This window comes from Oncorhynchus clarkii, chromosome 9, assembly GCF_045791955.1.
Source record: "Oncorhynchus clarkii lewisi isolate Uvic-CL-2024 chromosome 9, UVic_Ocla_1.0, whole genome shotgun sequence".
NCBI classification, from domain to species: Eukaryota; Metazoa; Chordata; class Actinopteri; order Salmoniformes; family Salmonidae; genus Oncorhynchus; species Oncorhynchus clarkii.
In genome coordinates, this window is record NC_092155.1 from 4,460,218 (window position 1) to 4,477,750 (window position 17,533).

Here is a 17,533-nt window from a genome sequence, read left to right on the forward strand (position 1 = left end):
TCCCAGACAGGGTGATGGCTCCCAGACAGGGTGATGGCTCCCAGATAGGGTGATGGCTCCCAGACAGGGTGATGGCTCCCAGACAGAGTGATGGCTCCCAGACAGAGTGATGGCTCCCAGACAGAGTGATGGCTCCCAGACAGGGTGATGGCTCCCAGACAGGGTGATGGCTCCCAGACAGGGTGATGGCTCCCAGACAGGGTGATGGCTCCCAGATAGGGTGATGGCTCCCAGACAGAGTGATGGCTCCCAGACAGAGTGATGGCTCCCAGACAGAGTGATGGCTCCCAGACAGGGTGATGGCTCCCAGACAGGGTGATGGCTCCCAGACAGGGTGATGGCTCCCAGACAGGGTGATGGCTCCCAGATAGGGTGATGGCTCCCAGACAGAGTGATGGCTCCCAGACAGAGTGATGTCTCCCAGACAGGGTGATGGCTATGTAAATCAAAACCAGTCTACTCCTTCACTACTCAAGTGATGTTTATTTAAATTAATTAAGGTCTTATCTACTTTTAGTATCAAACAATGTATTATTCAGTGACTGCTACTGTCCTTAAACAACATCAGACCTCTACTTTTGCTAAACGCATGGCTTTAAATTGTAGTGGGACACTCTTTTTTTTTTCTCTCATGAGAAATATATTAGTTTCTCACTTCACCTGGCACTCATATAAACGCAAATAAAGGTTCAATACAATAACTAGGGAAGCGTAGCCTAGTGTTTAGAGTGTTGGACTAGTAACCGAAAGGTTGCAAGTTCAAATCCCCGAGCTGACAAGGTACAAATCTGTCGTTCTGCCCCGGAACAAGGCAGTTAACCCGCTGTTCCTAGGCCGTCATTGAAAATAAGAATTTGTTCTTATTTGCCTAGACTTGCCTAGTTAAATAAATTGCCTAGATAAAATAAATATAGCTACACTGCCTCCCACAGTACTCGAGGCCCCCTAGCACATCCCACTTCTGACACTAGTGTAGCAGGACAAGGAAGTGAAACCGTGTGAATGGCAAACACCCTATGCTACCATTTGGTAGGAATAGCATCATTACATTTTACATATTTAACAGATGCAGGTAGCGTAGCGGTTAAAAGCTTTGGGCCAGTCACTGAAAGGTCGCTGGTTCAGATCCCCCAGCAGACTAGTTGAAAAAAAATCTGAGCAAGGCACTTAAACCCAAATTTCTCCTCCAAGTCTTGGAGGAGAAATGAGGACCGGAGAGGGATTTTTTTCAACTAGTCTGCTGGGGGAGTCTGCAAGGCACTTAAACCCTAATTAAACCCTAATTTCTCCTCCAATTCGTCAACTAGTCTGCTGGGGGATCTGAACCAGCGACCTTTCAGTGACTGGCCCAAAGCTTTTAACCGCTACGCTACCTGCCACCCTCATCATGGTTCACATGGCGAGGATTGTGACAGTACAATGGTTTTGGAATGACAGTCTCCGGGACCAGGGTTTGAGTCCCATTCAACTACATTGTTGTCGGGTGTTGCAAATGTAACAGTATAAGTTTAGACCGTCCCCTCGCCCATACCCGGGCGCGAACCAGGGACCTTCTGCACACATCACAACAGTCACCCACGAAGCATCGTTACCCATCGCTCCACAAAAGCCGCGGCCCTTGCAGAGCGAAGGGGAACTACTACTTCAAGGTCTCAGAGCAAGTGACGTCACCGATTGAAACGCTATTTAGCGCGCACCGCTAACTAAGCTAGCCGTTTCACATCCGTTACACAAAGCATAATTGAAAGTGGTTCCCAGCCGAGTTTTTAGTCAGTAATTAGGCTAGCATTGTCTGTCAGGTTTCTGTACTACACATGTGATGGCAGAGTTTCCAAATTAAATGTGTAGCTTATTGATACAAATCATCAAATCAAATGTATTTTATCAGCTGATGTAAGAAGGGATTTAAATCTCAAAGTGCTGTACAGAAACCCAGCCTAAAAACCCCAAACAGCAAGCAATGCAGGTGTAGAAGCACGATATCATTCATGATATCATTCTGCCAGGTTGGCCTACTTGTGCAGTCCACATTTAATTGGGAAGTTTTTTTGGGTGGAAAAAACGTTTAAAAGGACTGTTTCATCACGAATCCCAGATGTTATAAGAGCCGTTAGGCTTTATATCTTAACTTAGAAGTGTTTACTTCAGGTTGACGACTAGCATCTATTGAGTTGCAATGTCCCATATATGTCATGTCTAAATCAACCTAAAATATCTACAGAATTAGTTTTTTTAGAGAAACAATTCGACAGGAAGGACACAGCTACATTTGTCCCTTTTTACTGTTTGTGATGAACAAGCAGCAGATGAGGAGATTTAGCAGAAATTATATAGTTATACCTGCAGAATGTACTCGTGTCATGAGCAGTCCATCATAAATGAGCTCAGACTCCGTGACCTGGTGCAACGATATAGTGACATCTAGTGTTGACAATGCTTTAACTACAAGACATGATGGCTACGAGATACGGATATAAGGTTTCTGTATCCCAATTTGCCCAAGCAACAAAACGACAACAACAAAAAACGACGGATATTTCTGCAACATTTAGTTTTAGTTTTTGTTACGTAGCTGAAGCTCCGTAGTTTTTGTTACGTAGCTGAAGCTCCGTAGTTTTTGTTACGTAGCTGAAGCTCCGTAGTTTTTGTTACGTAGCTGAAGCTCCGTAGTTTTTGTTACGTAGCTGAAGCTCCGTAGTTTTTGTTACGTAGCTGAAGCTCCGTAGTTTTTGTTACGTAGCTGAAGCTCCGTAGTTTTTGTTACGTAGCTGAAGCTCCGTAGTTTTTGTTACGTAGCTGAAGCTCCGCTGCCGCCTTGTCATGTTACTGACGTCCTTCACACTTCATCTCGTACACAAAACTGTTCCGATTTATTGCATTCTCTCAGTAGGCTATAAAAAGCGCTATTTCCTACAAACTTCATGTTGTACACAAGCCTCTTGTGGACAGATATATCTAAACATAACAGCTGACCAATTATGCGCGACTTGAATTGTGGATTAACCACATGATCCATATCGATGTTGATTTGAGATGATACACGACAGGACAACTCCATAACGTGTCTATGAACTTTAACCTCTTTATTAGACATGACATAGCACAGGTTACATAGTGGTTATAACCTCCTTACTTATACAAATACAAGCCTTATTCAGACATTTTAAGACTTTGCACGATCCTTGCCAACTTGTTTGTAAATATTCTGTAAATATTTGTTAGCTTTTTTTTCTTCTGTTGTTGCTGTGTTATTTAAAAAACTTGAGGACATTAAAGTGTTCTGAATCTGAGTGTTACCGTGTTGAAATGTCCCGCTAGTTGTTTTCCTTCTGTCGTTGGATTTATAATAATGGACCAACCCAGGACCCGTAGACCGACTGGACGGCCACAGACGAGACAAGTCGCCTTCACATCGGGATAATAACCCTTATCTTCTACACCAGTCTAAACATGTCAGTGACCAAAGCCAGACATAATCATTTACTCTTAACTATAACAATCACTGCATAACTGCAGTCACAGGAGTTGAACACGGACAACTTTTTTTTTCTTCCCCAAAGTGTTTCGGCCTGGATTCAGTGCACATGTTTCAAAACTATGAAAACAAAACTGTCAAGCACTCGACTTTGTTTTCCTAGTTTCCAGTCAACGCGTGTGGAGCGTTTCTCAGGAAAATGTTGAGCAACATCATAGAAAGAAACCAAGTGATTTATTTTAACATATTCCCACAACGTAAGGCCGCAAAGTCAAAATTGTTTCGGGTTTTAAAATTAAATTTTAACCTTTTTTTTTAAACTAGGCAAGTCAGTTAAATACAAATTCTTATTTTCAATGACGGCCTAGGAACAGTGGGGTTAACTGCCTGTTCAGGGGCAGAAGGACCTTGACCTTGTCAGCTCAGGGATATGAACTTGCAACCTTCCGGTTACTAGTCCAACGCTTTTCTGATTGGAAGAATGTAGAATGGTCTTAATATACTGGTCCTTACAGAAAACAAGGAAGAATGTAGAATGGTCTTAATATACTGGTCCTTATAGAAAACAAGGAAGAATGTAGAATGGTCGAACTCCTTATAGAAAACAAGGAAGAGTGTAGAATGGTCGAACTCCTTATAGAAAACAAGGAAGAATGTAGAATGGTCGAACTCCTTATAGAAAACAAGGAAGAATGTAGAATGGTCGAACTCCTTATAGAAAACCACAAAATATCTTTTCATTTCTTTACATGGATGCTCAACACCAAAAGTACAGTTCATGTGAATATATTTGTTGAGTTTCTTCAGGTAATGATTCACAGGGAAGTGATGCTTATGAATCATTCTGAAAAGAGACCTTTGACCTTGTTAACAAGCAGGTGTTTGTGTTGGTAATAACCAAACCTCTTCTTCAAACAGATATTATTGACAACTGTATCCCAGTAAATTGTGACATAAGGAATAGATAGATAGAACATCCCTTTGAAATAAAGAATGTATAAATCCCATGTATAAATATTGTTTTGAGGGAGCAAGGAGAAATGAGAAAACACAGGTTTCCTACTGGAGAGTATCTAAGAGAGAGTATCTGAAGAAGCTGAGGCCTGGTTACGCCTCTAAACCGCAGGTTTAGCGCAATTTATCTTTAAGTATTTTTCAAAATAGGGAAATCAACAACAAAAAATGGAGACAACCGTATGATTTTTTTTTGTGGCTGTGATAACTAGTAACGACCGTCCACATCCCAAAACCTGTTCCTGGTCTTACGTCCGGACCAAGATCTCTTCCTGGTCTGACGTAATGACGTGCGTGGAGCAAGACTGGTCAGACAAACTACCTATTATTCGAAAGTCTCTACTGTTATTATTGTCAACAAATCTCTTTGTGATCATTTTACACAATCCCAACGTTGGCGAAGGATATTCACGGTAGTCAACTTGTTTTGGGGAAAGTTATATACGAGTTTGTGTAGGTAAAAGTCGCACGACACTGGCTGCCGGTCGGTTCCTATGCGATAGGGACATGTTGTTATCCATTGTTTTGGACTTGTAGCGCTTGTTGTCTTCGTTCCCACACTAGAATAGTGTCTCTCTCTCTCTCTCTCTCTCTCTCTCTGCGATGGCCGAGGCGAGGAGAGTGGAGGACGAACAGCAGGAGAGTTTGAGAGGGGAACCGAGGGAACCTGTCGGAAGAAGACAGCCTCCACGACCGACCAACTCATCTGGAGGTAACATCTCACCAAACAACAATCCCACAGAATAGTTTATGTGCTATGTTTTTCGTTTTAAAGTACATTGTCAGTGTGATGGATGTCTTGCATCATAAGAAAATGATACAATCAGTGTAGTGTTATGTTTTATATATATATAAAAAATAAAACAAATACGTGTGAGAGGTAGCGAAAAATAACAATTAAAATGACGTCATTTCCCGCACCGTTTGTACCAACATATATTTTTTGGGTAATTTTTATTTAACTTTTATTTAACCAGGAAAAGCCCATTGAGACCCAGAGTGTCTTTTTCAAGGGAGACCTGACCAAGAAGGCAGCAACAATCAATACGTTACAGAATTAAAACGTACAACAATACAATACAACATGATCCAGCCTAAACAATCAAATACATTTACACTCCTCTGTAACAGAGTCTACATCAATATTTTTAAATTGCATTCAGTGGCACTAACATATCTAGATGAAGCAGGGATTGTAGACTATTCCATTCAGTGGCACTAACATATCTAGATGAAGCAGGGATTGTAGACTATTCCATTCAGAGGCACTAACATATCTAGATGAATCATGGATTGTAGACTATTCCATTCAGAGGCACTAACATATCTAGATGAAGCAGGGATTGTAGACTATTCAATGCCTCTGGTGCACAAGACCAGAAGGCAATCTTGCCTAATGATGTAGCTATTGACCATATCATTCTATGTACTATAGTTCTATATCATTAATGAATATGCATAAAATTCATCAACCAATTGCAACGTCTGCCTATTTTCCACAATAAAATGTGTATATTTTTAACACCCTGAATCACCAAGTTAGTAGTGCTGAGCGATTAGTGGCTTTTTTTGAGGTCGGTTCGATTATGAATGGAATTAACTCCTTCAGGGGTTTAGAATTAGTGCATTATTCATAAACGTGTAAGAGTTCGTGCTTCTACACCTGCATTGCTTGCTGTTTGGGGGTTTAGGCTGGGTTTCTGTACAGCACTTTGAGATATCAGCTGATGTAAGAAGGGCTATATAAATACATTTGATTTGATCCCCAACAGCCTATCCCAGGCCCTCTGTTTCCCACAACAGCCTATCCCAGGCCCTCTGTTTCCCCCAACAGCCTATCCCAGGCCCTCTGTTTCCCCCAACAGCCTATCCCAGGCCCTCTGTTTCCCCCAACAGCCTATCCCAGGCCCTCTGTTTCCCCCAACAGCCGATCCCAGGCCCTCTGTTTCCCCCAACAGCCTATCCCAGGCCCTCTGTTTCCCCCAACAGCCTATCCCAGGCCCTCTGTTTCCCCCAACAGCCTATCCCAGGCCCTCCGTTTCCCCCAACAGCCTATCCCAGGCCCTCTGTTTCCCCCAACAGCCTATCCCAGGCCCTCCGTTTCCCCCAACAGCCTATCCCAGGCCCTCCGTTTCGTCCAACAGTGACCTGGGGACAGAAAAGACAGCTGTTTTTGCGCAAGGGGGAAATGGTTTCCACTGGATTCATGTGACCGACCGGCTCGATTCGGTCTTACGTAGCAAAATTAGAAATGGTATTTTACAATAAAAGTATAAAATAATCAAATAAAATAAAAGTAGAGACTCAGAGCTAGTAAAATGGTATATCATACACTGCAGTTGAGGAACAATGGGGAAAGTAGTTCTGCTTGTAAAATTGCTAAACTTGTAACCCCACTTTTTGAGAAAATGGCCCGTGAATGTTTTGGTACACCTACTGGAGAGCTCTTCTTTGTCTACACCCATTCAGCATTGTTCACACCCTCTGAAGCTTTAGCCCCACCCATTCAGCATTGTTCACACCCTCTTAAGCTTTAGCCCCACCCATTCAGCACTGTTCACACCCTCTGAAGCTTTAGCCCCACCCATTCAGCATTGTTCACACCCTCTTAAGCTTTAGCCCCACCCATTCAGCACTGTTCACACCCTCTGAAGCTTTAGCCCCACCCATTCAGCATTGTTCACACCCTCTGAAGCTTTATCCCCACCCATTCAGCATTGTTCACACCCTCTGAAGCTTTAGCCCCACCCATTCAGCATTGTTCACACCCTCTGAAGCTTTAGCCCCACCCACCTCCTTTTAAGGATTCACATGTGAGGCCATGTACTAAACAGAGTGAGTAGTGTAGTAAACAACCAAAGATTTCAAGACTAAAAGCTGGTTTAAACTACGTCTGTTGACAGTTGCAGCAGTGACATCACAAACATTCTATTGTCGTCCGACAACAAACTTGTCGTTGTTGTTATGAGAAAGTATAAACACATGACATCAGCAGCCTGGTGGTCCAGTACAGCATAACTAGTGTATTTTAACACCAATAAATTCACCCGTTTTAAAAATTAATTTAGTATTTGTCTTTCTAGCAAATCAGGCAACTAAAAGCAACATTCATCTTTTTTTTTTGTGTGTGTGATTTTTAACCCCCTTTTTCTCCGCAATTTTGTGATTATGATCTTGTCTCATCGCTGCAACTCCCCAACGGGCTCGGGAGAGTCCCCCGAAACACGACCCGCCAAACCGCACTCCTTAAACACCCTCCCCGCTTAACCCGGGAAGCCAGACGCACCAACGTGTCGGAGGAAACACCGTTCAACTGGCGACCTGCAGCCTTCTTGTGTGTGTTCTCTTTTCGACTCCCTCTGCATGTTTCAAATTCCAGAATTTACTCAGTTTCTTTAGCTATCGTACTCTAATTCCACTGATTTCAAACCTCGGTCCTCCAGGAAGTGGAGAGCAACACTGATGCAGTTCTACTACGTGATATCTTTATAAAAAAAAGCTGTGTTAGAATGGATTACCTTTCACATACTGACCAGCTCATATTACAGACAGAAACATTCTATATGGCAGACCAATCGGAACTCATCTCTCGGCATGTCCAGCCCACTCATTATCTCAGCCAATCATGGCTAGCGGAAAGGTTCCTGTCTTTTTCCTTGGCTTAACCAACAAGGTTCGTAATTTAACCATTTTATCCGTAATTACAGATGCATTCAGGTTTTACGAAGGGCATATGACAGTTTGCTTGTTCCGGAAGGCATTTCTGCAACAAAAAATAAAAAAATGAATTTTCGATATAAAATAATAAACGTTTACATTCGAAGCCTCTCCTGTGAAGTAGTGACCAGCGACATACGCCTAGTTTCCTGAAACGAGTCACATATGGGATCGTCAGATCAAGCTCACGTTCACATCGAGGCGATTATCGACACCAGGAGAGTGTTTTTAATACTGTGAGGAACTATTATAATTTATAATGGATGTTAAAACAGCTACTACTAACTATAGATACTGTCTACTGTCTGAGAGGCTGTTATTGTTTTAGTCTAACTATAGATACTGTCTGAGAGGCTGGTATTGTTTTAGTCTCTAACTATAGATACTGTCTGAGAGGCTGGTATTGTTTTAGTCTCTGACTATAGATACTGTCTGAGAGGCTGGTATTGTTTTAGTCTCTAACTATAGATACTGTCTGAGAGGCTGGTATTGTTTTAGTCTCTGACTATAGATACTGTCTGAGAGGCTGGTATTGTTTTAGTCTCTTAACTATAGATACTGTCTACTGTCTGAGAGGCTGGTATTGTTTTAGTCTCTGACTATAGATACTGTCTGAGAGGCTGGTATTGTTTTAGTCTCTAACTATAGATACTGTCTTAGAGGCTGGTATTGTTTTAGTCTCTAACTATAGATACTGTCTGAGAGGCTGGTATTGTTTTAGTCTCTGACTATAGATACTGTCTTAGAGGCTGGTATTGTTTTAGTCTCTGACTATAGATACTGTCTTAGAGGCTGGTATTGTTTTAGTCTCTAACTATAGATACTGTCTGAGAGGCTGGTATTGTTTTAGTCTCTAACTATAGATACTGTCTGAGAGGCTGGTATTGTTTTAGTCTCTAACTATAGATACTGTCTGAGAGGCTGGTATTGTTTTAGTCTCTGACTATATATACTGTCTGAGAGGCTGGTATTGTTTTAGTCTCTAACTATAGATACTGTCTGAGAGGCTGTTATTGTTTTAGTCTCTAACTATAGATACTGTCTGAGAGGCTGGTATTGTTTTAGTCTCTGACTATAGATACTGTCTGAGAGGCTGGTATTGTTTTAGTCTCTGACTATAGATACTGTCTGAGAGGCTGGTATTGTTTTAGTCTATTCCCAATATAGAGCCATTTATGGGTTGCTTTTTGAGATACAATCACAGTTAACAGGCAGCAGTAAGGAGTCGTTTAGCCTTGCTATCCCCTATAATGCATTATAACCTGTACATTGATAAACCCCACCTGCTCTCGCTGCACCTAGAGCTGTAGTTAACAGGCAGCAGTACGGAGTCGTTTATCCTTGCTATCCCCTATAATGCATTATAACCTGTACATTGATAAACCCCACCTGCTCTCTCTGCACCTAGAGCTGTAGTTAACAGGCAGCAGTACGGAGTCGTTTATCCTTGCTATCCCCTATAATGCATTATAACCTGTACATTGATAAACCCCACCTGCTCTCTCTGTACCTAGAGCTGTAGTTAACAGGCAGCAGTAAGGAGTCGTTTAGCCTTGCTATCCCCTATAATGCATTATAACCTGTACGGAGTAGAGGTTCAGCTCTATAACACCCTTCATAGCAGCATTATGTTTAAGCAATAAGGCCCGAGGCGTTGTGATATATACCACAGCTAAGGGCTGCTCTTGGTCACGTCGCAACGCGGAGTGCCCGTATGTATACAGTCCTTAGCCGTGGTATATTGGCCATATACCACAAACCCCTGAGGTGCCTTCTTGCTGTTATAAACTAGTTACCAATGTAATTACAACAGTAATATTTTGTCATACCAGTGGTGTACGATCTGATATACCAACGGCTGTCAGCCAATCAGCGTTCAGGCATTGAACCACCCAGTTTATTATGGTCTTGATTTGGTAATGCGTTATAACTCAATGTATATTACAGCCTTTAAGCTTCTCTACTCTCTGCGCTCGGAGCTGTAGTTAACAGGCTATATATAATAAGTTCTAATGCAGCTGGAAACATTGATGACTCCCCCAGACTGACTGGTGTTTTCTGCTGCTCAGCCCATCACAGCTACAGTCTTTATTTTAACCAGCCAATCAGCATTCAGGGATTGGCAGAGGGTTCCAATCATAATTTCCACATTCTGGAACCCCAGAGAGAGAGAGAAAGTTTCATTGGACAGTGGTGAGCTTTCCTTCTCTCCTTTGGCTCTTCAGTTTACTGAAGTGTTGGACTTCTGCTGTGATCGTTCTGTGGATGTTTGTTTTATCTGAAGCAGAGGCAAGAGGAACTTTAGATGCTGGGGGAGTTATCTATATATTTATTCTATTGGACCAGGTACGTTTGATTTGAGAATTAATTCTCCTTTTATAGAAATGAGTTGAATGAGTTTGTGTGGCGATGTCTTGACCAAGGCTTCTCTCGTTCCCCCTCTATTTCGCTCTCTCCCTTTTCTCTCTCTTCCCCTCTTCTCTCTCCCTTCCCCTCTTTTCTCTCCCTTCCTTTCTTTTCTCTCCCTTCCTTTCTTCTCTCTCCCTTCCTTTCTTCTCTCTCCCTTCCTTTCTTCTCTCTCCCTTCCTTTCTTCTCTCTCCCTTCCTTTCTTCTCTCTCCCTTCCCCTCTTCTCTCTCCCTTCCTTTCTTCTCTCTTCCTTCCCCTCTTCTCTCTCCCTTCCTTTCTTCTCTCTCTCTTCCCCTCTTCTCTCTCCCTTCCTCTCTTCTCTGCTCTCTCTCTCTATTTCTCTCTCTCTCCACAGAGCGCTCAGAGAGGCAGAAAGACCACAGACTCAGGTGAGAGATCTGCCAGTTTTGACGGACATATTGTGTATCTCAAACAGTACCCTATTCTATCTCTAGTGCACTACTTCTGACCCGAGTGTCCCAAATGACCCCCTGTTCCCAATGGTCCCTCATGTTTATTTTTATTTTACCTTTATTTAACCAGGCAAGTCAGTTAAGAACAAATTCTTATTTTCAATGACGGCCTAGGAACAGTGGGTTAACTGCCTGTTCAGGGGCAGAACGACAGATTTGTACCTTGTCGGCTCGGGGGTTTGAACTTGCAACCTTCCGATTACTAGTCCAACGCTCTAACCACTAGGCTACCCTGCCTAAAGTAGTGCTCTATATAGGGAATAGGGCTCTGGTCTAAAGTAGTGTACTATATAGGGAATAGGGTCTATAGTAGTGTACTATATAGGGAATAGGGCTCTGATCTAAAGTAGTGCACTATATAGGGAATAGGGCTCTGGTCTATAGTAGTGCACTATATAGGGAATAGGGCTCTGGTCTAAAGTAGTGCACTATATAGGGAATAGGGCTCTGGTCTAAAGTAGTGCACTATATAGGGAATAGGGCTCTGGTCTATAGTAGTGTACTATATAGGGAATAGGGCCCTGGTCTAAAGTAGTGCCCTATATAGGGAATAGGGCTCTGGTCTAAAGTAGTGCACTATATAGGGAAACGGGTGCCGTTTGGGATGCACGCTATTTTTCCTCTGCTATTACTCATCTGCCATATAAATGATGACCTTGCTTTGCACGCACACCCACAGGCTAGGAGCTGTTAGCATGGCTAGTGGTTTTATATGGTTGGCTGAGCGGGACTGTAGAACTGTCGGGCTAGGAGCTGTTAGCATGGCTAGTGGTTTTATATGGTTGGCTGAGCGGGACTGTAGAACTGTCGTGCTAGGAGCTGTTAGCATGGCTAGTGGTTTTATATGGTTGGCTGAGCGGGACTGTAGAACTGTCGTGCTAGGAGCTGTTAGCATGGCTAGTGGTTTTATATGGTTGGCTGAGCAGGACTGTCGTGCTAGGAGCTGTTAGCATGGCTAGTGGTTTTATATGGTTGGCTGAGCGGGACTGTAGAACTGTCGTGCTAGGAGCTGTTAGCATGGCTAGTGGTTTTATATGGTTGGCTGAGCGGGACTGTAGAACTGTCGGGCTAGGAGCTGTTAGCATGGCTTGTGGTTTTATATGGTTGGCTGAGCGGGACTGTAGAACTGTACAATCACCCTTCTGAACAATATTTCTGTGACGTATAAGCAGGTTAAACATTAAAGAGGAATAGAAACACTCAGCTTTAGAACACCAGCTAATTCTAAATCGCCATATTGGCATTGTTGCATCATCAGAATTTTTTTGTTGTTGCAATTCCTTGAATGTACTGAGACCGTGACCTCTGTGTACACAAATTAGCATAAATTGGCTGGTGTCAAACCATATATGGAAACAGGAAACATACAGGTAAGAACAACCCTTTCAAATTATGACGTCTTCCTCATGAAGCTAGAGACTGAGAGCAGATCGATACGGCCATGAACACGTCTTCCTCATGAAGCTGGAGACTGAGAGCAGATCGATACGGCCATGAACACGTCTTCCTCATGAAGCTGGAGACTGAGAGCAGATCGATACGGCCATGAACACGTCTTCCTCATGAAGCTAGAGACTGAGAGCAGATCGATACGGCCATGAACACATCTTCCTCATGAAGCTGGAGACTGAGAGCAGATCGATACGGCCATGAACACGTCTTCCTCATGAAGCTAGAGACTGAGAGCAGATCGATACGGCCATGAACACGTCTTCCTCATGAAGCTGGAGACTGAGAGCAGATCGATACGGCCATGAACACGTCTTCCTCATGAAGCTGGAGACTGAGAGCAGATCGATACGGCCAGAAACACATCTTCCTCATGAAGCTAGAGACTGAGAGCAGATCGATACGGCCATGAACACAACTTCCTCATGAAGCTGGAGACTGAGAGCAGATCAATACGGCCATGAACACAACTTCCTCATGAAGCTGGAGACTGAGAGCAGATCGATACGGCCAGAAACACATCTTCCTCATGAAGCTGGAGACTGAGAGCAGATCGATACGGCCAGAAACACGTCTTCCTCATGAAGCTGGAGACTGAGAGCAGATCGATACGGCCATAAACACATCTTCCTCATGAAGCTAGAGACTGAGGGCAGATCGATACGGCCATAAACACGTCTTCCTCATGAAGCTGGAGACTGAGAGCAGATCGATACGGCCATGAACACGTCTTCCTCATGAAGCTGGAGACTGAGAGCAGATCGATACGGCCATGAACACATCTTCCTCATGAAGCTAGAGACTGAGAGCAGATCGATACGGCCATAAACACGTCTTCCTCATGAAGCTGGAGACTGAGAGCAGATCGATACGGCCATGAACACGTCTTCCTCATGAAGCTGGAGACTGAGAGCAGATCGATACGGCCATGAACACGTCTTCCTCATGAAGCTGGAGACTGAGAGCAGATCGATACGGCCATGAACACATCTTCCTCATGAAGCTGGAGACTGAGAGCAGATCGATACGGCCATGAACACATCTTCCTCATGAAGCTAGAGACTGAGAGCAGATCGATACGGCCAGAAACACATCTTCCTCATGAAGCTAGAGACTGAGAGCAGATCGATACGGCCATGAACACGTCTTCCTCATGAAGCTGGAGACTGAGAGCAGATCGATACGGCCATGAACACGTCTTCCCCATGAAGCTAGAGACTGAGAGCAGATCGATACGGCCATGAACACGTCTTCCTCATGAAGCTGGAGACTGAGAGCAGATCGATACGGCCATGAACACGTCTTCCTCATGAAGCTGGAGACTGAGAGCAGATCGATACGGCCATAAACACAACTATCCTTATTTTGAATAGTGTAACTTTTACTGTGCATTTCAAGATGGTGCTAACCATACCTCTTATAAACGCTGTTCGGGATCAAAATACCGAAAATAAAGACGTTTCTGTGTTTCGTATCAGTGGATGGAATTACATCTCTTTGCTTCGCTTTACATCCTGAAGTGTTTCCATTCCACCATTTAAAAAAATAAATATATAATAATAATCTTATTTAAAACACAGCTGGGACTACTTGTTCCTCTCTCTCTCTCTCTCTCTCAGCCGTCTCACAGCTGTTGCAGTAAGTATCCCGGTGTGGTGTTGAGGTTGGGCCGGGACTACTTATTTTCTGCCTCTGTGACACAACCCTGGAACTATGTGGCTCCAGCTACGGTCGGTTGGCACGGTAACAGAGGTTCCTCTGGCTGTGGATAGAAGTTTCCCCAAACTTCAGACGCTGATCTGAAATCAGTTTAGCCCAACCTGATGTTAGGTCTTAACCGTAAGATGCAAAAAAAAAAACTGACCTTAGATCAGAGTTTGAAGGCAACCTCTTAACCCAGAGGTTTAGGAGATTGTTATTCAATGTCAGGAAGTATATACTGATGCATGTAAGCAAATAGTTTGGGAGGAGGGAGGGGGAGGGGAGGAGGAGAGGGGGGAGGAGAGGAAAGGAGGGAGGAGAGGAGAGGGGGGGTAGTAGAGGAGGGGAGGAGGGGAGTAGAGGAGAGGAGGAGAGGGGGGAGTAGAGGAGGGGAGGGGGGAGTAGAGGAGGAGAGGGGTGAGTAGAGGAGGAGGAGGGGGGAGGAGAGGAGAGGGGGGGAGTAGAGGAGGGGAGGGGGGAGTAGAGGAGGAGGGGGGGGAGGAGGGGAGTAGAGGAGGGGGGAGGAGATGAGAGGGGGGGAGTAGAGGAGGAGGGGGGAGGAGGGGAGTGGATGAGGGGAGTAGAGGGGGGGAGTAGAGGAGGGGAGGGGGGTGTAGGGGAAGATGGAAAGGGTATAGTAGAAGGTACAAGAAGTGAGGGAAGATCAGGAGGGGGGAAGAGAAGTAGGGGGGGAAGGAGGCAAGAGCAGGAGAGGGGGAAGGAGGGAAGAGCAGGAGGGGGAAGGGCAGGAGGGGGGGAAGGAGGGAAGAGCAGGAGGGGGGGAAGAGAAGTAGGGGGGGAAGGAGGGAAGAGCAGGAGGGGGGGAAGAGAAGTAGGGGGGAAGGAGGGAAGAGCAGGAGGGGGGGAAGGAGGGAAGAGCAGGAGGGGGGAAGGAGGGAAGAGCAGGAGGGGGGGAAGGAGGGAAGAGCAGGAGGGGGGGAAGGAGGGAAGAGCAGGAGGGGGGGAAGGAGGGAAGAGAAGTAGGGGGGGAAGGAGGGAAGAGAAGTAGGGGGGGAAGGAGGGAAGAGCAGGAGGGGGAAGAGAAGTAGGGGGGGAAGGAGGGAAGAGCAAGAGGGGGAAGAGAAGTAGGGGGGGAAGGAGGGAAGAGCAGGAGGGGGGGAAGGAGGGAAGAGCAGGAGGGGGGGAAGGAGGGAAGAAGAGAAGGGGGGAAGAGAAGGAGGGAAGGGCAGGAGGGGGGAAGGAGGGATGAGCAGAAGTGAGGGAAGAGCAGGAGGTTCAAGTAGGGTATAGGGGGAGTTTGTTCACCTCCCCCTCCTGTGTTAGAAGTGGCCTGCTAGCTGGGATGTGTTATGTGTGACTCATGGATCTGGACATAGTTAGCAGCTAGAAGTCAACATTGCTCTGTTCTGTATAAACCAGCAGTATACTCCGAAAGTAGAGCAGACAGGAGAGGAACAGAGACAGGAGAGGAACAGAGACAGGAGAGGAACAAAGACAGAACGAGACACTACAACAGACAGGAGAGGAACAGAGACAGAACGAGACACTACAACAGACAGAGAGAGGAACAGAGACAGAACGAGAGAGAACCGCGGACTGTCCAGATAGACACTACAACAGACAGAGAGAGGCTGAAGGTACTCTACAGTTTGGGTATGTAGACTCTGTCAACGTTCAAGGTTGTTTGTGACTGTTTTGTCGGAAAGTTTCCCTCTTGAGAGGATATGAGCTTTCCGCCGTTATCCTCTGGGTTTCCTGTGAGGGAAGGAAAGAGAGTAGGAGTGTTAATAATGGGATATGTAGGAGGGTGAGCCGGTCAAGGATCGATTCAGACAAGGTGGTCTATTGTATGACAAGTGACAGTTTAATTATGAGTAAAGATATCTGGTACAACGTATACGGGCCCATTTCATTCGGTTCTTAAGGAACCAGCAGAAAAGAGGCGCAGATAACAGAGTGCACATGTCTCATATACAGAACAGAAAGTAGGTTGATTCTAGAAGATCGGGTCTTCGGGTTGGTTCAGGCTGAGGTGTAGTCTTCTTGGATTGGCCCTGTTGGGCCGTCCGTCATCCCTCTGAGTCTTGTTCTTTGTCACACAATGTTCAGCTAAAAAGGAGATTAGGTGTGTGCGCTGTCCTCAGTCACACAATGTTCGGCTAGAAAGGAGATTAGGTGTGTGCGCTGGTTTCTGCAAGTCAAGGCTGTCTCTTCCTCCCAATGTGTGGGTGTATGTCTTATCTGTGTGTCCTCGGCAGTTAGTGTGTGTAATGTGTGTGTGCTGTGTGTGTGGGTGTGGGAGCTATCCTGTATGGGACCTAACATGTTTTACTGTGAAAATACGTTGTCTCAGTTATAGCAATGTAATAGCAGTAGGCTGGTCACCTGCATAAGAAATAGCACTTCCTTACAGGAGAGAAAGCACAGGCAGAGAGAACAGCAGACAGTTGAACTAGACTACAGCAGACAGAGAGAACAACAGACAGTCGAACTAGACTACAGCAGACAGAGAGAATAGCAGACAGAGAGAACAGCAGACAGATGAACTAGACACTACAACAGGCAGAGAGAATAGCAGACAGAGAGAACAGCAGACAGATGAACTAGACACTACAGCAGACAGAGAGAACAACAGACTGTTGAACTAGACACTACAACAGACAGAGAGAACAACAGACAGAGAGAACAACAGACTGTTGAACTAGACACTACAACAGACTGATGAACTAGACACTACAACAGACAGAGAGAACAACAGACTGATGAACTAGACACTACAACAGACAGAGAGAACAACAGACAGATGAACTAGACACAACAGCAGACAGAGAGAACAACAGACAGATGAACTAGACACAACAGCAGACTGTTGAACGAGACACTACAACAGACTGTTGAACTAGAGACTACAGCAGACAGAGAGAACAACAGACAGTCGAACTAGAGACTACAACAGACAGAGAGAACAACAGACTGTTGAACTAGACACTACAACAGACAGAGAGAACAACAGACAGATGAACTAGACACTACAACAAACAGCAGACAGAGAGAACAGCAGTGAGGTTTCTCTGAAGGCATCTAATCCTTATAGGGGGTGTTATATTGGTGTGGTCATGTCTCTGCATGTTTTAGATCAGGTTCAAATGAAACATACACAGAATACACTTTTACAGGCTTGTTTAATCAATGGTGGTAGATTAAAACACACATTTAGCTCTAGGTTGGACAGTGTTGACTGATCAGTCTGTTAGCTCTAGGTTGGACAGTGTGTTGACTGATCAGTCTGTTAGCTCTAGGTTGGACAGTGTTGACTGATCAGTCTGTTAGCTCTA

At 44.7% G+C, this 17,533-nt stretch overlaps 3 protein-coding genes across 4 annotated transcripts in view; 2 read left to right on the forward strand and 1 right to left on the reverse strand.

Moving 5' to 3' along the window:
- The window catches only part of LOC139415790 (phosphatidylcholine:ceramide cholinephosphotransferase 2-like), a 742,387-nt gene that overhangs the window by 518,636 nt on the left and 206,218 nt on the right, over nucleotides 1–17,533 (forward strand). The window lies entirely within an intron of this gene.
- LOC139415792 (galactose-specific lectin nattectin-like) overlaps nucleotides 1–17,533 on the reverse strand; it is a 1,187,935-nt gene that overhangs the window by 157,354 nt on the left and 1,013,048 nt on the right. The window lies entirely within an intron of this gene.
- LOC139417014 (SH3 domain-containing protein 19-like) overlaps nucleotides 4,845–17,533 on the forward strand; it is a 41,389-nt gene continuing 28,700 nt past the window's right edge. Inside the window, exons 1-2 of the mRNA XM_071166248.1 lie at nucleotides 4,845–5,201; nucleotides 10,970–11,003. Coding sequence (XP_071022349.1) covers nucleotides 5,093–5,201; nucleotides 10,970–11,003 — 143 coding nt within the window. The 5' untranslated portion in view covers nucleotides 4,845–5,092. The remainder of the gene's footprint in view (nucleotides 5,202–10,969; nucleotides 11,004–17,533) is intronic.